At 40.4% G+C, this 24,380-nt stretch overlaps 3 protein-coding genes and 1 long non-coding RNA gene across 14 annotated transcripts in view; 3 read left to right on the forward strand and 1 right to left on the reverse strand.

Moving 5' to 3' along the window:
* LOC138635167 (tenascin-like) overlaps nucleotides 1-7,741 on the forward strand; it is a 26,395-nt gene extending 18,654 nt beyond the window's left edge. Inside the window, exons 9-18 of the mRNA XM_069722533.1 lie at nucleotides 1,553-1,810; nucleotides 2,164-2,421; nucleotides 2,948-3,205; nucleotides 3,561-3,818; nucleotides 4,137-4,394; nucleotides 4,808-5,065; nucleotides 6,248-6,505; nucleotides 6,842-7,099; nucleotides 7,500-7,579; nucleotides 7,676-7,741. Coding sequence (XP_069578634.1) covers nucleotides 1,553-1,810; nucleotides 2,164-2,421; nucleotides 2,948-3,205; nucleotides 3,561-3,818; nucleotides 4,137-4,394; nucleotides 4,808-5,065; nucleotides 6,248-6,505; nucleotides 6,842-7,099; nucleotides 7,500-7,579; nucleotides 7,676-7,741 — 2,210 coding nt within the window. The remainder of the gene's footprint in view (nucleotides 1-1,552; nucleotides 1,811-2,163; nucleotides 2,422-2,947; nucleotides 3,206-3,560; nucleotides 3,819-4,136; nucleotides 4,395-4,807; nucleotides 5,066-6,247; nucleotides 6,506-6,841; nucleotides 7,100-7,499; nucleotides 7,580-7,675) is intronic.
* LOC138635172 (uncharacterized) lies at nucleotides 159-960 on the reverse strand. 11 transcript variants are annotated; one of them, XR_011312078.1, is made up of 4 exons: nucleotides 842-960; nucleotides 695-790; nucleotides 332-655; nucleotides 172-271 (listed from the first exon to the last, which is right to left on the reverse strand). It is a non-coding gene; the product is annotated as an uncharacterized lncRNA (long non-coding RNA). The 11 variants fall into 11 exon arrangements; XR_011312082.1 differs by lacking the exon at nucleotides 842-960 and having other exon boundaries at nucleotides 332-535; nucleotides 572-655; nucleotides 695-807; XR_011312076.1 differs by lacking the exon at nucleotides 842-960 and having other exon boundaries at nucleotides 198-271; nucleotides 308-343; nucleotides 452-655; nucleotides 695-807.
* On the forward strand, nucleotides 7,500-12,384 carry LOC138635171 (E3 ubiquitin-protein ligase TRIM39-like). The gene is made up of 9 exons (XM_069722545.1): nucleotides 7,500-7,579; nucleotides 7,676-8,419; nucleotides 8,993-9,565; nucleotides 9,677-9,772; nucleotides 9,985-10,218; nucleotides 10,364-10,511; nucleotides 10,591-10,617; nucleotides 11,111-11,256; nucleotides 11,342-12,384. The coding sequence occupies exons 3-9, from the start codon at nucleotides 8,996-8,998 to the stop codon at nucleotides 11,771-11,773; spliced, it is 1,653 nt and encodes a 550-aa protein (XP_069578646.1). The 5' UTR covers nucleotides 7,500-7,579; nucleotides 7,676-8,419; nucleotides 8,993-8,995; the 3' UTR covers nucleotides 11,774-12,384.
* Nucleotides 12,385-13,624: 1,240 nt separating this feature from the next.
* Nucleotides 13,625-24,310, forward strand: rpgrip1 (RPGR interacting protein 1). The gene is made up of 31 exons (XM_069722552.1): nucleotides 13,625-13,712; nucleotides 14,349-14,402; nucleotides 14,529-14,646; nucleotides 14,846-15,051; nucleotides 15,294-15,396; nucleotides 15,468-15,482; nucleotides 15,682-15,822; nucleotides 16,376-16,481; nucleotides 16,606-16,629; nucleotides 16,745-16,891; nucleotides 16,997-17,070; nucleotides 17,341-17,577; nucleotides 18,380-18,467; nucleotides 18,625-18,675; nucleotides 18,762-18,941; nucleotides 19,080-19,197; nucleotides 19,387-19,550; nucleotides 19,652-19,997; nucleotides 20,123-20,283; nucleotides 20,739-20,971; nucleotides 21,099-21,214; nucleotides 21,559-21,758; nucleotides 21,863-21,919; nucleotides 22,016-22,191; nucleotides 22,276-22,354; nucleotides 22,514-22,589; nucleotides 22,803-22,897; nucleotides 23,078-23,267; nucleotides 23,364-23,448; nucleotides 23,571-23,698; nucleotides 24,002-24,310. The coding sequence occupies exons 1-31, from the start codon at nucleotides 13,625-13,627 to the stop codon at nucleotides 24,235-24,237; spliced, it is 4,092 nt and encodes a 1,363-aa protein (XP_069578653.1). The 3' UTR covers nucleotides 24,238-24,310.
* The last annotated feature ends 70 nt before the right edge of the window (nucleotides 24,311-24,380 follow it).

The raw sequence follows: 24,380 nt of genomic DNA on the forward strand, positions 1-24,380 counted from the left end.
TTAAATATTTGTTCTTCCATAGTTGCTGCACAAACAACAATACCTGCTCCTACAACAACCACTGCTACAACAACAGTTCCTACAACAGCCACTGCAGCACCAATAACACCTGCTCTTAATACAACCACTGTTGCAACAATGACAACAACAGCTCCTACAACACAGACGACAACACCGACTACAACACCAACGACAGCACCTACTACAACACCAACGACAACACCTACTACGACACCGACGACAACACCAACCATGACACCGACGACAACACCTACTACGACAGTGACGACAACACCGACAGTGACACCTACTACGACACCGACGACAACACCGACGACAACACCTACTACGACACCGACGACACCACCGACTACAACACCAACGACAACACCGACGACAACACCAACAACAACACCGACAACAACACAGACAACAATACCGACAACAACACCGACAACAACACCTACAACAACACTGACGACAACACCGACGACAACACCGACGACAACACCTACTACGACACCGACGACAACACCTACGACAACACCGACAACAACACAGACAACAATACCTACTACGACACCGACGACAACACCGACAACAACACAGACAACAATACCTACTACGACACCGACGACAACACCAACGACAACACCTATTACGACACCTACTATGACACCGACGACGACAACACCTACTACGACACCTACTACAACACCGACGACAACACCGACAACAACACCTACAACAACACCTACAACAACACTGATGACAACACCGACGACAACACCTACTACGACACCGACGACAACAACACCTACAACAATACCTACAGCAACACTGACGACAACACCTACTACGACACCGACGACAACACCGACGACAACACCTACTACGACACCGACGACAACACCTACTACGACACCGACGACAACACCGACAGTGACACCTTCTATGACACCGACGACAACACCAATGACAACACCGATGACAACACCTACTACAACACCAACTACTGCCATCACTGGTATGTTTTTAGGTTTTAAAACAATGCTCTGTGGTAAATTCCTGAGAAATCTCACTTTATTTGTTCATTTATATACTTCATGGTAAATTCCTTTCAATTTGAATTCCTTAATTATTACTCCTGACATCTGTCTTGTCAAATACATAGTGACATTTATAAGTACAAAATAAGACCAGTGGTTAAATAGCATATTTTTTTGCGAAAGAAATATTTTGTCCTATGTCATCTTTTTGCCTCAAGACTATACATTTGACTTTAAGAGATCAAAATAGCAAATGGGAAAGGGGATTATATAATTACATTCCCGAGGAAGTCTGGACAGAACACTGTGAATTTCAATGAATATCAAGCAAAGTCTTATGGAGAGTGTTTGGCTGGAAGAGTCATGTTAGATTTGATATGACACCAGTTTAGGAGTAGCATTGTTCAAGCTCTTCCAGTTGCTGGTGGAAATGTGGCTCCTCAGAAGCCAACCGTTACCAATTGTTTTGAGCTTGTCCAAAAGTAAATTTTTTTCTTTTTCAGCTCCTCAGAACACAGAAAGCTTCATATCATCAGGAAGAGATGAGACCAGTATCACTCTGCAGTGGAATAAAGTGAACAACAATGTCAGCTTCATTCTCCAGTTTAATGGTTCAGAGACAAACATCAGTGCACCAGATGGAGATGGACCAGTAACTCACACAGTCTCATCTCTCACTGCTGGAACTGAATACACATTCACTCTCTTCTCTGTGTTTGAGAACATCAGAAGCAGTGGTGTCAGCATCTCTGCAGTCACTGGTGAGATGTTTCTCTTCATCATCATGCACCATAGCAAGTCATCAAGTAAATTTGCTATAGAGTTATCAATTGTGAAATGAATTAATTTTCTGATAATAATATATCCTGAATTAATGTCCTTTTTCACTCCACGCACATTACGTCATTTTAAAACACAGTAAGATCATTGAGTTTAAAACTCCTTTGGAGTTTTTAACCATAAGTCAAAAAAGTATCCAGTATTTATGACCAAATGTCACACAAATGAAAAAGTACACAAAATGGAGTATTTTGATAGGGATATGAAGCCTGAATCTTTTTTACGTGGAGTTCCTGTTTAATTAAATTTGTTTCTTTCTCTTTTTGTGTCTCAGCTCCTCAGAACACAGAAAGCTTCATATCATCAGGAAGAGATGAGACCAGTATCACTCTGCAGTGGAATAAAGTGAACAACAATGTCAGCTTCATTCTCCAGTTTAATGGTTCAGAGACAAACATCAGTGCACCAGATGGAGATGGACCAGTAACTCACACAGTCTCATCTCTCACTGCTGGAACTGAATACACATTCACTCTCTTCTCTGTGTTTGAGAACATCAGAAGCAGTGGTGTCAGCATCTCTGCAGTCACTGGTGAGATCATGAACTTCATCGTTAATCACTTCAGCAACTCTTCAAACCATCAAGTCCTTTTTAGTACACCAGTGTTTAATCAGCATGTATTCGCTGGTCATGTTATTTCATCAGTAAAAGTGCTGCTTCGTAGCAAACACACAACATGCTTTTTCATTAATATATTGCTCATTGCATTTCTTGCTAGAAAAAAATATTGTCTTTTATGAAGCAGTCAAACTTGAAAAATGTTTTTGTTCCTGATCATCAGCATCAGATTTTGTTTAACTGTGATGAATAATGGACCTAATACAAAAATGTTTCAGAGCATTATCAGCAGTTACTTTCAATCACAGCAACGTGATCTTATTGAGAACTCCTTTGGAGTTTATTTTCTTGTTGGTGTCCATGTTGTCAGCACCAGATTTCATTAATATGAGATTGAAAATTGATCAACTGTGAAAAAACAGGCCTGGCGTAAAATTAACCAAAGTTAATATCATAATTGTTTTTGATAAATGCATAAACTTCTCTTTTTCTTTCTTAGCTCCTCAGAACACAGAAAGCTTCATATCATCAGGAAGAGATGAGACCAGTATCACTCTGCAGTGGAATAAAGTGAACAACAATGTCAGCTTCATTCTCCAGTTTAATGGTTCAGAGACAAACATCAGTGCACCAGATGGAGATGGACCAGTAACTCACACAGTCTCATCTCTCACTGCTGGAACTGAATACACATTCACTCTCTTCTCTGTGTTTGAGAACATCAGAAGCAGTGGTGTCAGCATCTCTGCAGTCACTGGTGAGATGTTTCTCTTCATCATCATGCACCATAGCAACTCATCAAACAAAGTTGCTATAGAGTTATCAATTGTAAAATGAATGATAATTTTCTGGTAATAATATATCCTGAATTAATGTCCTTTTTCACTCCACGCACATTACGTCATTTTAAAACACAGTAAGATCATTGAGTTTAAAACTCCTTTGGAGTTTTTAACCATAAGTCAAAAAAGTATCCAGTATTTATGAACAAATGTCACACAAATGAAAAAGTACACAAAATGGAGTATTTTGATAGGGAGATGAAGCCTGAATCTTTTTTACGTGGAGTTCCTGTTTGATTAAATTTGTTTCTTTCTCTTTTTCTTTTTCAGCTCCTCAGAACACAGAAAGCTTCATATCATCAGGAAGAGATGAGACCAGTATCACTCTGCAGTGGAATAAAGTGAACAACAATGTCAGCTTCATTCTCCAGTTTAATGGTTCAGAGACAAACATCAGTGCACCAGATGGAGATGGACCAGTAACTCACACAGTCTCATCTCTCACTGCTGGAACTGAATACACATTCACTCTCTTCTCTGTGTTTGAGAACATCAGAAGCAGTGGTGTCAGCATCTCTGCAGTCACTGGTGAGATGTTTCTCTTCATCATCATGCACCATAGCAACTCATCGAGTAAATTTGCTATAGAGTTATCAAATTTTAAATGAATTTGCAATTTTCTGATCATAATATATCTTTACTTAACACAGTAAGATCATTGAGTTTAAAACTCCTTTGGAGTTTTTAACCATAAGTCAAAAAAGTATCCAGTATTTATGACCAAATATCACACAAATAAAAAAGTACACAAAATGGAGCAATTTTGATAGGGAGATGAAGCCTGAATCTTTTTTATCTGGAGTTCCTGTTTGATTAAATTTGTTTCTTTCTCTTTTTCTTTTTCAGCTCCTCAGAACACAGAAAGCTTCATATCATCAGGAAGAGATGAGACCAGTATCACTCTGCAGTGGAATAAAGTGAACAACAATGTCAGCTTCATTCTCCAGTTTAATGGTTCAGAGACAAACATCAGTGCACCAGATGGAGATGGACCAGTAACTCACACAGTCTCATCTCTCACTGCTGGAACTGAATACACATTCACTCTCTTCTCTGTGTTTGAGAACATCAGAAGCAGTGGTGTCAACATCTCTGCAGTCACTGGTGAGATACTTCAATTCATTAATCCATATTGAAATAAGCGCAACACTATTTCTTCATTTTTACTTTTGACAGCAAATTTATGAGAAGTAATATACATGATTCACATTCAATAAGTTGACAGGTGTTAAATAGTCAACAGTAGATGGTTGAGGAAGTTATGTTTTTTTCAGTAGACTATGTGGAGCAGACATTTAAACTGACTGTGGTGTCTATTTAACTGATGCTCATTGAGATCTGCCAATAAACAGTTTGAGTGTGACTTTAATAACTACATTTCTCACCTTAAAACTACTATGAAAGTGAAACAAGATATATCAACGTAAACATCCAAAAGAAGACAATGTGATTGTTCTACACATTTAAAGAACCAGGGCCAATGAGTTGTCATTGTCACCTTTGTTTTTCTGTCGCAGCTCCTCCAAACGCAGAAGGCTTCAAATCATCAGGGCAAGATGAGACCAGTATCACTCTGCAGTGGAAAAAAATGAACAGCAGTGTCAGCTTCATTCTCCAGTTTAATGGTTCAGAGACAAACATCATTGCACCAGATGGAGATGGACCAGTAACTCACACAGTCTCATCTCTCACTGCTGGAACTAAATACACGTTCACTCTCTTCTACGTACTTGAGAACGTCAGAAGCAGTGGTGTCAACATCTCTGCAGTTACTGGTAAGATAACTGGCCCCAACATATAACCTGTGTCCCATCAGAAAAGCAGGATAAGCTTTTCCAGACATTACAGTAAACTTTCAACGTGTTAGTTAGGTAGAATAATCACTCACTGTATATAATTTAAGGTAATTTACTCCTATATATTGGCCACCTCAGTGAAATCCATGTTCATCTGGAAAGATTAGGGGTTTTATTTTAGTGATTCACGCACATGGTGTAATGTGAATTGTATAAGTGCAGTTAAGGACTGTCCAAATTCACTTTGGCCTGTTTAATGTGGAGAATCTGAGCCCACAGTAAAGTTTATGAATATCAAATGGTGGTAGTTAGTCTCTTAATTAATCATAGGTGTGTTTATTTTGTGCACCATAAAATAAAACATTGTTGTCTCCTATTGCCTTTAAGAACCAGGTTCACTTAAACTTTGGGGAATTGTTAATGTAATGATATAACAAGTAATAGGAAAGAATGCTTTTCTGCAGAGAAAACTGATCTGCCACATTGCTGATGTTTATACATCAAAATAATCTTTAACATTGTTATCACCACTCATCCCCTTTAAAATATGCCAAAAGATTGAAAACATAAAAATGACAATAATCTGATTAAAGCCACAACATTTTAAAAATTGATAAGGTTTACTACTTTATACTATATGCGATTTATCTTTATTAAAATCCGAATTGACGTGGCTTCTTTCCAATCAAAATAAAAGTTCCTGCTCGTGTGTTTATTAAATTTTGAGTTTGTTTTGCTTAATTTGTTTTGCCTTATTTTTCTTAATCAACTTTTTACGCCGTATTGTTCCTGAAATATAGTATTTTTCCATGAAACACGAGTTATCCATTTTGTTGTTTTCAAACTCCTTAAAATATTGTGTTTTCAGTTTACGCATCAAAGCCTCTGTACTGTTCCCATATACTGTGTGATCTTTGGACGTACTGTCTAAAATATGAAACTTGTCCCTCAGAGTCAGCAGGAGTTTCCACGTAGCGGTGCAAATTTTAAAATTTTAGCAGCTCGGAGTTATGAGTTTGATCAAATCTCTTCACTGCTATATCTCTGTCTTAAAGGCAACATTTGGTTTTGTTAACAATGGGATCAAAATTAGACAACTTCAATAACTTTCATAGGAAGCCCTTTGATTACGAATTTATTTAGTTTGTTTTTCTGTTTCAGCTCCTCAGAACACGAAAAGCTTCATATCATCAGGAAGAGATGAGACCAGAATCACTCTGCAGTGGAATAAAGTGAACAACAATGTCAGTTTTCTTCTCCAGTTTAATGGTGCAGAGACAAGCATCAGTGCACCAGATGGAGATGGACCAGTAACTCACACAGTCTCATCTCTCACTGCTGGAACTGAATACACATTCACTCTCTTCTCTGTGTTTGAGAACATCAGAAGCAGTGGTGTCAGCATCTCTGCAGTCACTGGTGAGATGTTTCTCTTCATCATCATGCACCATAGCAACTCATCAAACAAAGTTGCTACAGAGTTATCAATTGTAAAATGAATGATAATTTTCTGGTCATAATATGTCCTCAGTTAATGTCCTACTGCACAGAATACACATGACATGATTTGAAACACAGTAAGATCACCTAGTTTAAAACTTCATTGAGTTTTTAACCATTCAAAAAAGTCAAGTATTTATGACCAAAAATCACACAAACAGAAATACACAAAATGGAGTATTTTGATAGGGATATTTTTTTTTACGTGGAGTTCCTGTTGATTTAAATTTGTTTCTTTCTCTTTTTCTGTCTCAGCTCCTACGATTGCAGGAAACTTCAGATCTTCAGGACAAGATGAGACCAGAATCACTCTGCAGTGGAATAAAGTGAACAACAATGTCAGCTTCATTCTCCAGTTTAATGGTTCAGAGACAAACATCAGTGCACCAGATGGAGATGGACCAGTAACTCACACAGTCTCATCTCTCACTGCTGGAACTGAATACACATTCACTCTCTTCTCTGTGTTTGAGAACATCAGAAGCAGTGGTGTCAGCATCTCTGCAGTCACTGGTGAGATTAATTTACATCCATTACAGTGTCCTGAGCCCGCTAATGATTACCTTTTTTTCATCACCTTGTTTTTAATTGATATCCTGATTCCTTAATTGATTTCATTATGTATCCTGTATATGGATCTAATTTAGTCAGTGCTGAAACAGAAACTGGGCTATTGTTGTTATTTTAAAACCAAAGAATAAACTCCTACTTTACAAGTGTACAAATGGATAAATATGACGCATGTTTAAAGTTGCATTGTGTTGCAAATATCCAATCTTCATTTTATATATATACTATATACATATTATATTTTAAATGAATTTGAATACTTAGTTAAAATAATGGATTAAATTATTTACATGATCATGTTCTTATTTTATGTAATATATTGCATTAATATTTGTGTCCACAGATTATGTTGTTGGATTGAACATGATATTGGAGTCGTTTACTCAGATGTCCGAATCAGAAGTGCAGGATGCGTTGTTAGGGGTGAGTTTTTAATAAATGGTCGAACTAATTTAACTTTCCTTTTAATTCAAATTCTATCAGCAATAACACTTTTTTTTCTGTGTGTTTTAATTGTAGCTCTTCAGTCGATATGGATTGCAGCCACAGTTTTTGACTGTGTCGGTTAAGTTTGTCAAGCCATGAAACAAATGGAGGAGAGGCCAAATGAAATGGAGAAAATGTATCTGATTTTTTTTTTTTAATTTCCTCTTTGTCCATTTTTAATTGAGTTCCTTCAAGACAATGACATTATTGATCTTTGCCGGGATTTATGTACTGTAGAATTTTGGAAGGTGATTGTTCATCATTCTTATGTAGTTCTAACAGCAGCAAGGATGATTCTATCAATATATTGTTTTCTGTTGTCATCTTTGCTCAGAAATTGATTAGAGCTGTTTGAAGTTTTGTTTTTCCATGTTAAGATTTTATCTATATACTGTTGTGTTGTGATAGTGTGATTTAATATACATATACTGTATGTTTTTGTCAGTTTAGAATAAAGGGTCTTTTTTTAAATTTAAAATATGGTGTCTCTGAATGTGAAGTGTCAAATGTGACTTCTTGAAATACTTTCCTGTTGTTTGTCATTCCAATACAAATACAATGCTAATAGTAGAAAGAAATACTACACAATACAAGGCCAGTAATGCACCTGCCCCAGACTTTACTCCTCCCACCGTGGAACAACAGGAAAAAAAGAGAGAGTCCCAGAGGGAGTGGTAACAGCTGAATGAGGAGGACTTTGTCTTCACAAGCTGACTGCCAGTATTTGTCTTTGCTGCCTCAGAGGCTTTAACACAACTTTCACATTCAGGAAAAACGGTAAGACCAACACAGACTGAATGCTAAAACATGTGTCCGCATTTAGTTTCAACAAATGCAATAATTTATATTGTATTTCTTCTGTGTTTTGTGGGACAAAGGTACAAAACAATGTCGGAGGGACGACTATTTGAAGCTGTTTTTTTTATCCCCTGGTGGCCTGTGCAGCGTATTATGGGAATGTGGTGAAACATTTACAGGATGATGAATTACACCCTGTTGTTGGAAAAGAGGAGGAATGTTAGTGTGATGGGTGTTCACAGTCCATGTTTTAAGCTTAACTTTCAGAATGAGTCAGAGGCTGCAGTCATGTTACCATGCAGCTGGACTTTGGCCAGTGGGCAGCTCTGAATTGTTTCAAGCTAATGATAAGCATATTTAGGTGTATCTGTCTATAATGAAAGTGCTGCATTCAGAATACAAGCATAAACATTTCTGTGAGCTACACTGTATGTTTTGCAAATGTCTTTCTGTTTGTTATGGAACCAAAATACATTTCCTCTGTGACTCATAATGTGCATGACGTCTTTTTTCATTATTACTTAACACTGATTTTCTTTCTTTGGTTCGAAGGTCATGGCTTCCCCCAGCGTCCTTCTCTCAGAGGTGCAGTTTCAGTGTTGTATCTGTCAGGATGTCTTCTCAGAGCCTGTGTCCATCCCCTGCGGCCACAGCTTCTGCTTCACCTGCATCTCATCACACTGGGACGACAGCTTTTATGTCAGCTGTCCCAAATGTCAGAACGTCTTTGAGGGCCGCCCAGAGCTTTGTGAAAACTCTTTCGCCAAGGAAATGTCAGAGCAGATCCGAGCGAGAAGGCAGAACGGTGCGCCGTCAATTGCAGGAAAACTCATACATTGTGATGTGTGCGTGGGAAAGCAAACCAAGGCCCTGAAGTCCTGTCTCGTGTGTCTGACCTCGTACTGTGAGAGACACGTGGAGCCCCACCTGAGAGTTGCAACCCTGAAGATTCACAAGCTGATTGAACCTGTGGCGATGCTGGAGAACAGGATGTGTAAACGGCACCAAAGGCTCTTGGAGCTGTTCTGCAGGAGTGACCAGAGGTGTGTTTGTGTGCTGTGCACCGAGACCGACCACCGCTGTCATGACACCGTCCCAGTGGAGCGAGAAAGCCAGGAGAAGAAGGTGAGTTCCTGAACTCCTCATCATTCAATGTTTCAGAAAGCTTGATGCGTTTCATGTGAACTGAAACTCTGAATTCAGATTACAACCCTGACGATCTGTTTGGATGTTCAGGCTCAGATGAAAAGGGTTGAGGCTGATGTCCAGCACATGATCCAGGATAGACTGCAGAAAGTGGAGGAGATCAGACACTCTGTGGAGCTCAGCAAGGTGAGTTGACGAGATTTCACAACGATTGGATGTTGGCCGTTCGTTACATCAGCATTTAAACCAGTCTGAACACAGCCAAGTTACAAATATACAGTAGGTACGTTATATGTTGAGAAATGCATAGTGCATAACAAACATCTGAATAGCACTTGTTTTGTTTGGATTGCTTCCACTTAATCAGTTGACTATTCTTCCTTATTCAACGCCCAAAGGAAAACTCAAAGAGGGACATCGAGGAAAGCGTGAAGGTTTTATCCGCCCTGCTTCACACCATGGAGAGAAGTCAAGCTGAGCTGGTGGAGATGATCCAGAGGAAGCAGGAAGCAGCAGAGCAGAAGGCGCACAGGCTCATCAAAGAGCTCCAGCTGGAAATCACTGAGCTTCTGAGTAGAAGAACTGAGATTGAGCAGCTGTGTTTCTCTGATGACCACCTCCATCTGGTGCAGGTCAGTTTACTAACAGCGAGATGGACAGTTGACTAGGCAGATGAATAAGAGTATCATCTGTCATTTTAGCTCATTTTGTCCGGCCTCTTCTGTTGTTTATTTTTTTTTTTTTTTAATTCTCTCCTATTTGACTTCCTTTTGTCAGAGGTTTCCAGCTCTGAGTTCTCCTCCAATAACCAAACCCTGCTCTGACATCGTTGTCCATTCAGACACATGTTTGGGGTCTGCAAGGAGAGCGCTGGCCAACATCGAACGGCAGCTGCATTCAGAACTGAAAAACCTTTCCGTTCAAGGTCAACTTCTTGAAAGATTTTATAAAATCACGATCACAGATTGAACAATTTTTTAACATATATTCTTATTAACTTCCAGAGCATGAGAAGATGCAGCAGTATGCAGGTACAGTTTGACTGACTCTCACTTCTTTCAGCAGCTCTCACTGCTCTCTCTTGTATCTTTGGTCCTGTTCTTTCAAAATGTAAAAACGTAATGTACCTTAGACTTCATAACATACTGTATCAGGTATACAAAATGAGAGAATAATGTAAAAATGTCACTGAGGAGGACTGGAAATCTGATGTATGAGTTGCAAATTAATCTATAAAGGTTTAGCATTGAACCCAGCAAACTTTTAACAGTGCGAAAGAAAAACTCTCTTTTAACAGGAAGAAACCTAAGACAGAACCAGGCTCAGAGATTAATCTATTAATTTATTGTTAACTGGTATGTAAGGTGATATTACCAGCTTTGTAACACAAAGATAAATTAATTTAGTTTGGGTTTCCATGGTTTATAGCCACAAGTGATGGAAACTACAGATGAAAATTTGTTTTATCTTGTAATAGCAGTAAAAGGCTAATAAAGTTCTAAATAAACTGTGTCTGTCCATCAGTTGATGTTCTTTTGGACCCCAGGACAGCCAACCCTTGGCTGGTTCTTTCAGAAGATGGGAGACAGGTCCAGGATGGATATGTTGAACAAAACCTGACTGACATACCAGAGCGTTTTGACACAGCGCCGTGTGTCCTCGCTCTGAGGGTAAATAAAGATGTGGTTTGAGTGTGTTCATTTAGGGGTGTTTTGTTTCTGTGTTTCACCTGACCTGAGGTTCTCGTCATCACAGGGTTTCACCACAGGCAGGCACTACTGGGAGGTGGACGTGGGAGACAAGACTGCGTGGGATTTGGGTGTAGCTCAAGAGTCCATCAACAGGAAGGGTGTGGTCACGTTGAGCCCAGCGGACGGTTATTGGACTGTGTGTTTGAGGAAGGGCATTGAGTACCGGGCATGTGCGGGACAGGCGGAGCTGCTGTGTCTCTCTCAGAGGCCTCAGGTCATTGGGGTGTTTTTGGATTACGAGGATGGAACGGTGTCGTTCTTCGACGCAGAGGCCAAGTCGCACATCTATTCCTTTACACAGTTGAGGTTCACTGAGGCGATGTTTCCCTTTTTTAACCCCGATATGAGTGACAGCGGCAGCAACAAATCACCACTGATCATCCGCCCTGTCAGTGCAGTCCATGGAGGCAGGGATTTAGATGACATCACTATATGATGTAAAATCTTTCTAGTGGCTGTTTTTTATTTTATTGTTTTAAATGTATTTGTTTCTACTGTTTTTTGTTTGTTTTTAAATTACACTACAGTATCCCTTTCAAAGTTTATCTGTCATAAAGGCTAAAAATACGAGATTACAACTTTTTTGATGCTCAATGTCTAGATTAAATGTTAAAGCAACAGTGTGTAGGTTTTAGAAAGATCTATTGGCAGAAATTCAACATAGTAATCATGAATTAATGCATAATCACCTAAAACCAGCAATCGCTGTGTTTCTACAGCGACCCAAAAGGTACAAACCTAACGCCTGCAGGGCTTTTTGCATTTTTCAGTAGTTCTGCGTAGATTCTCCTTCACTGTTGGAAGTCAAGAGGTTAAGGATGTTCAGTTGCAGTCTGCAACCTCACCACCAGATGCCCCTAAATCCCACACACTGCTCCTTTAAACTCCAGTAAGTAGCCATTGTCTGGTTTATTCTGGCAACAATTGTTCTACAGGTGTAAGTGATCTTTATTTCAAATCACAAATGGGCAATTTTGGAGTGAAACTGTACATATTATACAATAAATATGAATTCTTTTTCAATAAATACTTTATTAGTCTGTTAAAGAGTTGCATACACTGCTCTTAGATCTTTAGTGCAGAGGTTAAATTTGTGTTATTTATTATCTTATTTCGTACAGTAGACTAACAACTTTCACACATGGATCATATAATGTATATGATATACTGTGTGAATTCCCTCCCTCCTTCAATAGCCTGTTGTATTTATTGCATTCTGTCTGCTTACTCTTCTCCTCCCCCTTTTTCTTCTTTGCTTGCACTCTCTTAAAAAGTAACACACTGAGCACAGATCTTAGACCTGCCACACTCCAATAAAAGCTATCCTCAGTCATTACAGGATAACCACAAAACTGACTTCAGAACACCTGACGTTTGCTAATCAGATTAGCCCAAAAATAGGATTAGCCTTAAAGCAGATGGAGCACTCAAACAGTCTTCAGGATTGAATCTTGGGAGGAGGCGTGAAGAAGCGTTATACACAAATATTTCACACTCAAGTATGTAACTAAACTAAATGCATCCTCACAAACACAGTCATTTCAAATAATAATAAATGGTTGGGATTTCCTCGAAGAATTTCAATAAGGAGACACGTTCATGAAGACTGAGCTAAGAGGGTCTGGGAAGGAATGAAGGAAGAAAAGCTGAAGAGGGATTAAAACTGCTGTCATCCAAGCACTGGGCGGAGACACACTCATGTAGAGAGCCTACAGGTTATACTGGGCACCAGGATAAATCAGGAACACTGAACATGTCTTCACCAGAAGCAGAACTTTTGGTTGGCAGATAGACACGGGTGAGTCACATATTTTGTAAACGTAGTTTTCAGTGTTGATGTCTGAATGTGTCCATGTGTCACTATATGCACAGCAATGCCTGTAGACCTGAAGACAGACAAAAGCTGACAGTTGTGTTGTGAAGCTGACAAAATCTCCAAGCTTGAGTAAGTTTTACTCAAGAAGATTACCACCACAACTGAGACTACAGACAGACACTGAATTTAGACTGTGTTTAAAATGTGGTCTTTGAATGCGCGAGACATTTCATTTTAATGTATATGGTTAAAAGTACAGTGCGGTCACCATAATTACAAAAAACAGGAAATTAAGTATCTGTAAAGGCTCTATAATTACATAAACCTGTAAGTCATATTAACAATATTATTTTGAAATATTTTTGCCTATTCCAGTCTGTTTGAGAACATCTAATAAAACCTTACTGCACCCACACTCCAGTTTGTAAGATTGGAGCTTCCTGATTGGCTGAGTCTGAGTAGAGAGGTGTGATGTCGCCAGTTATGGACGAGACGGCCGGAGATATCCCCGTCAGAGACGTGGGACTGATGAGAGGGGGACTGATGCCAACTCTCCCAGGTCTGTGTCTGTTGAACTGTATGTTTGTAATATTTTAGTGACAGATGATTTAAAGTTGCAGGATTTAACAACAGCGATCCAAAGAAAATAAACCAGAATTTTTAGGCAGGACCAGATCAATGTCATGGGATTTTTCTTTATTCAGTAAAGGAAAGCTATATGCAGACTATTATGTAAAAAAAAGAAGACTGGTAGTATCTTATCTCATAAATCATCATTGTTTTGGCTTTTTTTGTCATCAATTTTATACATTTTAAACATTACTCCATGTATTCAATTGGTCATATGGACAAGTTTATTTTGAATGCATTCATCTGCTCTGCAATCATTTTGAATATTAACCTGCCTCATACATTTTCAGATGAAACCTAAAAAATCTTACTCAATAATTGTTAAATTTGCCAAATAAAAAGTCACATAAAGTCACAGAACCAGTTATCTACTTAAGACACATAAAAAAGATTTTGTTTCTTTGAAAGTTAGAATTACATTTAGCTTCTGCTTTGAGTTCAAAATAGATATTAATAGTGAAAGTGATGGGAAAGAGTAATGGCTTAGGCAATTAACTGAATGTATTTCCTTGTGAATTCTGCAAAACAAACGTATGCAAACGTTACTCTGTTGTTGTTTTCCCAGATACTCTACGTGACATCAAGCCATGGAAGAAGCATCACTTAATGAAGACAAAAGGTTGAACCACTTTAAGTTTTCTCACTTTAAAATGACATCAAACGGTGCCTTTGATAAATTGATATATATCATTTTCTTTATTTGAATCTTTAGATATTCGTGTTTACTGTCTCTTTCTCCTTCTAGATCCTCAGCGCCTGTTTCGATTTCCCAGAGAGCACCTGGAAGACCTGTGTCTCCGTCTGCAGGAGGAGAACAGTGTTCTGAGACAACACACGCGTACACAGGAGCAGAGGTTACGCAGGTAACACACATTAACACAGAGACATTGGCACACACCCTCTGTGCCTAACACCAGAGTGGAGGGTGGGTAAAGTAGGGCACATATACGGCATCTTATTTCGAGGAAATGAAACGTGTGTGTAAGTTAAGCACATAATAGTGTTTTTCACTGCTTTAAATGTAACTGCAGAAGACAGTTTAACCCCTTTGCTTTGCCCCAGGATGTCCACGCGGCTGATGCGTCTTCGTCAGGCCCGCCCAGGGTCCAGTGGTGTGAAGGAGAGGGACATGGAGGACACCATACAGGAACTGGAAGCTCGAGTGGTGAAGGTTGAGAGCCAGAAAAGAGTGCTGCATAACAAACTCAGCCTGGCCAAGCAGCACATTATGGACCTGGGGGCACGCACGCCGTACAGGTTCAACAAAGGTGTGTGCGTGCGTGTGTGTGTGTGTGTGTGTGTGTGTGTGTGTGTGTGTGTGTGTGTGTGTGTGTGTGTGTGTGTGTGTGTGTGTGTGTGTGTGTGTGTGTGTGTGTGTGTGTGTGTGTGTGTGTGTAGCCAAGTAAGACTGTGAGGTGTGTAAGAAATCTAGCACATGAATGGAGGCCAGGGAGGCTGCGGCTCCCTCTTAAATCTGTGACCTTTCTCCGCTTCCTCTTCATGGTGTCAGGTAAAAACCTGGAAGGGGAGGGTGGAGTGAGGAGGTCAGCTCAGACCGCACCGCCCCGATATGGCCCCACACTGGAGGACACCAGGGCAGAGATGGAGAGATTGTAAGTGTCCAATGTGTGATATAATGAATGACCAAAACCACTGACCTCTTACACTTCTTTTTCTGAAACAGACAATCACTGCTCTTGTCTGTGAGTAGATTTCAGCCTGTAGATACAAGACCTCCATCTCTCTTAGCTTTTGTAATAAAGTTTGTAACACATCATTCTTCATTATTTTAAACACATAATTACTTATCCCTCCTGTAAACCTCTGATCATCTCATCCCTCTCATCCCAAACTCCCTCACTCTTCCACCCTGATCTCTCCACCCTTCTCCCACCCAGCAGGTCCAGTGTAACAGAGCAAGTGAGGGTGGCAGACCTGGAGCTGACGGCCCAGGGTCTCCGAGACTCACTGAGAGAGAAAGAGAAAGAGATTGAGGGAACTGTTCGAGAGATGAGGAAGCAACAGGCCGACAAACACAGGTGGTGATGGCAGAGACATTACTACTAATGCTAGTAATCATGCTGTACTGCAGTTTTTGGAAGGCTGGCAGTGACCAGTTACTTATTTTCCTGACACCGTTATCAAATAACATTTTATGCGCTTCTGAATTTTTTAAATAGGTACATTTTAAACAAGCTTTTATGTGTTAATATATTTCCACTGAATTTGTGGACTATGCTACAGTTGAAATAATTTGTAAAACGTGCACAATGATGTTCGCTCAGAAATTGAGACTGACATTATGAAGGAAGAATAATCTGGCTTTATTTTTTTATATATATATATATTTCAAGTTTTTACACCTAAACAATCTGGTTAAATGGTTGCATGTTGTAGGTACATTTTTATTGAGTTATTCTTTTTTCTTAAGTGTTTTTTTAACCTGTTTGAACACAATAAGAAAAATAAGTTGGAGTGTTCTCTTGCCTCCCTGCTGCTACTGCTTTTACAGCAACAATGTTAATACAAGTAAATACATTGACTTTGCTAATAAATCAAGAATGAAAAGAAACTATCTTTCTTCTCTGCCAGAATAACTATCAGAGAGAATGTGGATCTAATCCGTCTACAAAAGCAGCTTTCAGACAAGAGTGCTGCCCTGAGAGTGACCCAGGAGAGGTACACCGACCTGCAAGAGGTTAGACACCCTGTCTGTCAGCCATTTATTCTGCAGATAATTATTCCTTTGCTATGTTACAGTAAGTTTTTGACAGCAGCTTACAACATATTGTTCTTTTTTTTTGTACCTTCTTTCTTTCCAGGCTTATGAGAATCAGCTAGAAGTGGTAAAAGTCTTGGCTCATACACACAAAGTTCATAACTATTTCAAACAAACACTTTAAGAACATATGTGGTTTGTTACTGTTCTGTAATTTTGACTGGGACATGTGTTTACCCCAGAGTCAGAGGTCAGTGAAGGAAAGCCAGGGAGCTCTGCTGGAGAAAGTGGAGGAGTTGACTGAACAACTGAAGCAGGAAAGACAGAGAGCTCTGGCACTAGAGGGACAACTCACCACCACCTCACTGTCTCTGCAAACCCTGGACAAGGTAGCACATCTGTATCTGCAAGAGATGACAGAAAGAGGCAGATGTTTCATAAGAAAAGTCTGGATGGTATCAGGTTTTTAAAAGATTCAGTTGTTTCTCTTTCAGTTCCAGGAAAGGATATCAGACCTGGAGGGAGAGAGAGATCTGATTAAAGAAAACTATGACACTCTACTAGAGAGGTAAGAGTTATATTCTTCCAGATCCAGGAAAAATATTCTAGAAGATGTACTGAGGAACATTAAGCAGATAAAGATGTTGACATCGAAGAGCACCTATGCTCTTATGATGTGGGTGGGTTTGATCTGACGGTTATTAATTCTTGTCTACACCATAAAAGAAAACTTAAACTCAACCACTGATTTAAAAAGAGCAGCATTTACAATATAAACAGGACATTATATATCATATTGTTTCCATTGTTATTTAAACATGCCTGTTGCATTTCTCAGAACTTTATCTGGACAAAGCAGCCATGATGGTCAGGTGGAAAAACCTGAAGGAGTGGAGCAGAAGAGGGAATGGGTGGGGGAAAACATCTACAGGATGGATATCCAGAGACTGGAGGAGATGCTGCAGGCAGAGAGGGAGGAGAGAGGCAGGCTGGAGCTGGAGAAGGAGAAACTGAGACAAGAGAAGGAAATACTGGAGCAGAGGGAGCGAGAAAGAGGTAAGAAGCCTCCGCTTCAGTTTGATTATATATTCATTGTATTTAACTCCCTAAGCCTCAGCTTATCCAAATCAAACTTTTTCCCTTTTAACAAAATTCAGTTCAATTCAATTTCATTTAAATCACAACACAAGTTATTTCAAGGTACTTAACGCAGTAAAGTCCTTGCAACAGAATCTACCAACATTATAGAAAGGAACCCAACAATTTATTAATTCCCACATGAGCAACAGCTAGGACAAAAATATAAACTTCCCTTTGAAGTTAATGAGACGTAATGGTGTCATATCAATACATAGAGAGTGACAAAGAGAGAGGAGAGGAGCTCAGTGCATCATGGGAGGTCCCCCAGCACCCGAGGCCGATAACTGCATAACTAAGGCTTGACGCAAGGTCACCTGAGCTAGCTCTAATTATAAGCTTTATTGAATATGAAAGTTTAGCCTTAAAAGCCCAACCTTAAAAGTAGGAAGGGTGTCCACCACCTTCCAAACTAAAGCAGGGAGCTGGTTCCTCAGGAGAGGTGCCTGAAAGCTGAAGATTCTGCCTCATTCTACTTTTGGAAACTCTGAGAGCGAAGCACTCTGTTTAGATGATATGATGCTATCAGCTCTGAAATATAATGGAGCTTACCCATGAAGAGCTTTATAAGTTAGGAGGAAAATTTCAAATGCAGTTCTTGATTTTATGTGAAGCCTTTGAAGAGAAACTAGAATAGCAGAATTATGACGTTTGAAACAGAACATCCATTTCAGTCCCATTTCTTCACTCACTTCAGTGTACCCTTTGTTGTTGCATTCAGAGTTTTCTGTGTTCACGAGAGACAAACAAGAGCATCTGGAACGGGAGGTTCACCGGTACAGAGAGCAGGTCTCTGCTCTGCAGGACAGACTTGACTCTGTCACCAAGGTCAGAATTAACAAGTGAATAAAACACTGCTGAACAGCTATTTCACACCTCAGTCTCTTATTTTGTGTCTTTGTATTATTCTGTTTGTGACACAATCATCATCCTCTCTCTCTCTCTCTCTCTCTCTCTCTCTCTCTCTCTCTCTCTCCTCCTCCAGGAGTTTGACATGAGTGTCGATGACCTCAGTGATACTTTTCTGCAGATCAAGGTTTGCCCTCTCTTAGTTCTGCTTCTACAAAACAGACTAAACGAACGGCTCCTTAACCTTGTATCATGTTGTACCTCCAACTAAAGGCGTTTAGGATGCAGCAGGAGAGCAGGGGAGGTCTGCGCTTCCTCTCGACTGATGGGAAGGTGGAGGATTCCACCCGTGAGCTGGTAAACGTCCAGGCGTCGCATGCTGAGACTGTGCTCGAGTTACAGAAAACCAGAAACCTTCTACTGCTGGAGCATCGAATCACTACAGACCTGCAGGTACACACACATTTTAAATGCATGTACATATCAGACAAGACTGAACTGAAATCTGCACTGATACTGTTGTACTTGCCACTTTCTCTCAGTTCTTCCTTTTTGCATTTTAACCAAAACAAATTCTATTTCCTCCCCAAGGAAGAGTTAAACACAATCAACCAGAGGGTGGAGAGAGAGCGGGAGGAGAGCAGGAGGAGGATGGCAGACAAAGACAAACTTTTATCAAGAAGAGCTCTACAGATCAACACTCTACAAGGTATGACAACACCCAGCAGAGTCAAGAACAAGAATCCTATCAAATTTATAATAAATCACTTCATTACTGTTTGACAGGGACTCAGTGGCATTCAGGAAGTGATGTGTTAACTTTGGCAGTTGGCGTAGAAAAATAAGACCAGCAATATCCTCCAGTATGACTTACAGAACCTTTCTTCTCTATCTAAAGCCCAGCTGAAAGAGTTGGCCTACAGCCCCAGGAACTACAAACGGACTATACCAATACAGTACACCTGGCCTGCTGGAGACGAGGAAGTGGTACAGCCCATTGAGGATGACGTAACTTTCTCTCAGCTGAGAGCTGGAGAGTCGTTGTTGGAGGTCCACCTTAAGGTCAAAACCCAAACCCTGTACCTGAACTGATGTTTTCTGATTCTGAATAATCCCAAACAGTTTTCCCGGGAAGCTGATATGTGTTGTTTGTATACTTCCAGGCTGCCACTTTCACCCCTACAGGGCTTCGTATTATGGGCAGCATCCATCCAGGAGCAGACAGAAGAGAAGATATCGTGACCTTCTGCACCTACAGCCTGCTGGACTTTGAGGTGCACTCCACTCCTCTGGTGTCAGGAAGCCAGCCTAACTACGGCTTTACGTCCCGCTATGCTCTGACAGCCCGAGATCTGGGCAGGCTGGGAGGTCAGGGGTCGAGGGTCAGAGTGGAGCTCCACCAGGCGTTAGGCGGAGTCAGGTTTGTGACCCATGGAAGTGGGCACATGACTCTCATGGGTGCCATGGAGAGGAGAGGAGAGCGAATGGGTGGATGTGTCAACGTCACAGGTGAGCAGTACAGTGGATCGTCTGCATTCCTAGTTTGGAAAGTTTGAAAAAAAAACACGTAAATATAAAATGATGTTTCCAATGTTTCTGTCCTCCTCTGTGTCTTTACTCTGTCTCTCTCCTAGGACATGAGGGTGAAATTGTTAGTGTGGTGGATTACTGGGTGCGGCTGTTCCCTCCAGCAGAGCCAATGGACACTGTGGCCGAGAGTGGAGCTGACAGGAGATCAGTGACACAACGGAGTCCTGTGCAGATCACACTCGGCTGGCAAGACAGCGGTCATGAGGTAGAACAGACAGAAGACCACGTTTTATCATTGTAACATTTAGTGTTATAAATTGAGTCTCTCTGCGCTCCTTTTCATGAATCCTGTTTTATCTATATAGTGAAAGGATGTGTTCACCCAAATTATCTAATGTTTATTTACTCATTTACATTGTTTGCAATGCAAATAGTTTTGGTTTTGTATTTAACATCCCGGTTAGTCTGGAATACTTTAACTTTTAATTGGAACGATTTTGTACTACAGGATTGGTTACTTTAAAATAAGCAATACAGTTCCTGGAAAGATTTTCTTATACATATTTTTGGCCACATAATTATAGAAGTTAGCAATACAAGTTTTTTTAAAGAGTTTTTTTTCATAATTTGGGTGAAATACCCTTTAAATAAGGATTTTCTGCTTCCAAGCATTTACCAGATCTGTGCTTACTGTATGACATTATGTGTGATTTATGGCAGGAGTTACACGACTATGGTGGAGGGATCCCCAATGAGTTGGTGGTCATGTTGGAGCGCTGTGTGGGTCTCAATACTCGCTGGCCAGGACTCCTCCCTGATGCCTACCTGACGTACAGGTTCTACGACCTGCCACCTCATGTGTCTCAAACAGTCCAGTGCGCCACCGATCCAGTGTTCAACGATGCCACCAGCTACCCACTAGCAGTAACAACTGATGTCTTGCACTACCTCAGGTACGCTACTTTCAAATCGTCCTTTTCAAAGTGTCCTTGTCAAATTTTCAGTTCTTATCAGTTTAGGTCTGCAGATAATCTCCATCTTTGCAAAATACTAACACCCTTCACCTGCATTTTTGCTCAGGTCCAGCAGCTTGTGGGTGTATGTGTTCGATGACAGTGATGACCAGATACCACCACCCTACCTGGCAAAGACCCCCATCCCACTGCGAGCCCTGGCAACAGGCAGAGACATCAGAGGTGAGGGAGAGAGAAAAGTTATCTGATCAAGATGAAGGTGGAAGATGACATGTTATTTTTACGGTCTCTCCACACATCAAATGTTTTACAGAACTGGTCCCAAAACCAACTTTTACCAGTGTCTTTGGTCTTCCCTTTATAAGTGTGGAAATTTGAGAACTAATCATGCATTTTCTTGCAAAAGTTGACAATGTAATCTAATAGTCTCAGAGTGAAGGGAAAATGTATGTCTCTGAAACATTACCAGATTTCAATCAGTGTCTTATCACTACTCAGGAACCAGAAGGGACCCGAACCAGACTACCTCCTCAGCAGTTTGGACATGTTTCTCTCTCTTCCGCCAGGTGATTATGTTGTGAGGGATTCAGCCGGTGGACCTCGGGGCATGGTCAGAGTCATGATGAAGTGGAAGTACCCCTTTCAGCCACCTGCGGACATCTCGCTGGGTGAACAGGGAAGAGGAGTAGAAAGCAGTGAAGGGGAGGAGAGGAGAAGAGGGGAGGCTGAGGGGTCACAGAGGCCCATAGCCAAGCCCAGATTGAAGGTGATGGCATTTTATTCTGTTGTATTGCTGTGAACTGATAAAATGTAAGAGACCTGTATGTTCAAAGACATTCACTTAATACCTTTTCTTATGTGACTTTATAGACTCAGCAACTTGAGCCCAGAGAAACCAAAGCAGTGCAGAAAGAGATAAAAACTTGGGTAAGGTTGCAAGATTAATTATATGGGGATGCGGGTTTTCGCTACAAGTACACATTATAGTGATGATTGCACGCTAAAGTATTTGTGTGTTTCCAGCCTCAGCCTCCACCCTTCAAACAGAAAAGCTCACAGGACTTACGACCAGAGCAAATCACCTCTGTGAAACCACGGGACACTCGCCGGTCTAAAGACAGGAAGAGATCCACCAAGAGGTCACCCCATCTGACGCCTGAGCCAAGACTGACCAGACCCTCTCATCTGTCAGCTACCAAGTACATTCCAGATTTATTTTCATGTAAAAATCAATTCCAATATCGAGCTGTTTTGCTGAAAAATGTATTATAATCTTACTGAAGATCCTCAGAGGGAACATTTTCCAGACAATCAGCCGCCACGCCGTCAAGGAGAAGCTATGCCAGCGATGCCAGGACTCAGGTTCTCTTCCTCTGGCCTTTAAAAGACACACAAATTGCATGTGTTTGAGTACTTTTCAGTCAAAATATTGTTGTTCAAAGATAATTGGTGTAATTTAGAATGAAAAGACCGAGAACTTGATGGTGAATGGGCTCACATAGTGTTTCTTTTCCTTTGCAGGACCTTCCCTCTGTGGATCAGGGGTCAATGGTTGAAGAAGGTGAAAAGGAGGAGGAGGAGGAGAGGAGTGAGAGTGGTAACTTCTCACATGCACATAATAGACCTGCTTTGGGTTTGTTACAGATACTTAAAGCGTCATTCTGGTTTAAATATGAAAAAAAAGAAGATGTAAACCTTAAAAACTTTACAAATTATAAGCATCTGTTGTACAAAATATCCACTGAAAAAACTGAGCAGACACCTTCTGGCTTTGTTTTAATCTTTAATGTTATTTTTTTGGACTCTACAGCTGCTGCAGGAGACAGTGAAGCGCCTGAATCATCAGAGTCAAGTTCCGCACAAAGCGACATTATCGTCATCCCACCAAAACGAAAAATGACAAAGGTACGATTGAAGTAACTGAGTGAGTGAAAATGTGCGAATGAAGAGGGAGACATTTAGCATCACATTGTGCGGTTATACTTCTATTATACGTGGATCTGCAGTTGGATAATTTTGACATGTCATGTCAAATGTTGGTCAGAAATGATGATGTAGATGAAAAAGAAATGTGTTGTGTTTCAGGGAAACAAGCTGAGAGTTGAGATACTGTCGCTGTCGTTTGAACCATCGTCACACGTGGCGCTGGACGAGTCAGTGCAGCGCGTGTATGTGGAATATCGGCTGCTGGGCGTTCCCATGGAGACGACAGAAACACCCATGTCTCTCCGCAAACCCACAGAGGGGGAGGAGATTCACTACAACTTCACCCGAGGTGAGAGTTGGTGACCTTTGTGCATGCTTGTGCCTATAAAGTTTAAATTTCAAAGATCCTAATTAACCCCTACATCTCTTTCTGTGTCCCTGTCAGTGATTTATGTGGATGGTTCCCAGTCAGCTCCACTCAGACACTATCTTTACACTATGCTGGAGGGCACTGACCCCAACCAGGGCAGGTAGTGTTGTCACTGTTGTGTAATTTTACATGTGAAAATATAAGAAAATATTTCTAATTATGTTTCTGCTCTATTCCGAAACCACAAAATTGAAGTGCTCACAATGATGTGTGTCGCGACAGGTTGAAGTTCACAGTTGTTAGTGAGCCGATGGACGATGACGAGGAGTGTTTGGATGTTGGACAGGCTTTCCTGAACCTAAAAGAGGTGCTGCTCACAGGAAATGATGTCATGGAACAACAAATTGACAGTAAGTTCTGTATTTGTGTGATTTTTATGGGGGGCGTGGGGAGTGAAACCCATGCTGGCTGTGTTTATGATATGGACTATTGTGTTTTTTTTTACCATCTACATATTAATTCAGAACAGCACAAATTAGTTTTTATTGTTTTAAACTCTATTGTGGGCATATTGTGAGAGAAAACAATTTATGGAAATAAAACAGTCGATCTGGTTTCAAAACTACGTAAAAATAACAATTCAGTTATACATTTAGTACAATGTCGTGTGCATAAATAATTTTTTTCTCAATCTGTGTTTCTCTTTCCTCCAGTTGTGAATGTGGATGAGGACAGGGAGGTGATAGGAAATCTGAAAGTGTCTCTGGAAGCGGCGAAAGTACTGACTGGGATTTACCGGGAGTTTCACCGGGAAGAAGATAAGACGGATGAAGAGGACGAAGATGCAGAGGAGGAGGAGGAGGAACAAGAAGAAGAGAAGAAAAGAGATCATATAAAAGTGGTAGATGATGATGATGATGATGATGATGATGACAGTGACTTTGAATGAATGTGTAAACCGATGAAAACATTTTAGGTACAGGGAGGAGCTTTTGTTTTTCCTTGTTTGTAACATTTTCAAAATTTGGAAAAACAAAGAAATAAAGAGTCATTTCTGAAAGATATAATAGGCTCGTCAATGAAGATTTTGGA

This window comes from Brachyistius frenatus, unplaced genomic scaffold (genome assembly GCF_029030835.1).
Source record: "Brachyistius frenatus isolate BFR_SWC_R1_liver_20210118 unplaced genomic scaffold, ASM2903083v1 Contig_295, whole genome shotgun sequence".
In the NCBI taxonomy this organism is placed as follows: domain Eukaryota; kingdom Metazoa; phylum Chordata; class Actinopteri; family Embiotocidae; genus Brachyistius; species Brachyistius frenatus.

Excerpts from the sequence above, each read along its gene's own strand:
- LOC138635171 (XM_069722545.1), top strand. The coding sequence starts at position 8,996 with ATGGCTTCCCCCAGCGTCCTTCTCTCAGAGGTGCAGTTTCAGTGTTGT. Across the intron at positions 9,773-9,984 it reads ACTCTGTGGAGCTCAGCAAG|GAAAACTCAAAGAGGGACAT; the intron begins GTGAGTTGACGA and ends CAACGCCCAAAG. Across the intron at positions 10,219-10,363 it reads ACCACCTCCATCTGGTGCAG|AGGTTTCCAGCTCTGAGTTC; the intron begins GTCAGTTTACTA and ends TCCTTTTGTCAG.
- rpgrip1 (XM_069722552.1), top strand. The coding sequence starts at position 13,625 with ATGTCGCCAGTTATGGACGAGACGGCCGGAGATATCCCCGTCAGAGAC. Across the intron at positions 16,482-16,605 it reads GGTACACCGACCTGCAAGAG|GCTTATGAGAATCAGCTAGA; the intron begins GTTAGACACCCT and ends CTTTCTTTCCAG. Across the intron at positions 22,192-22,275 it reads TCTCATCTGTCAGCTACCAA|ATCCTCAGAGGGAACATTTT; the intron begins GTACATTCCAGA and ends ATCTTACTGAAG.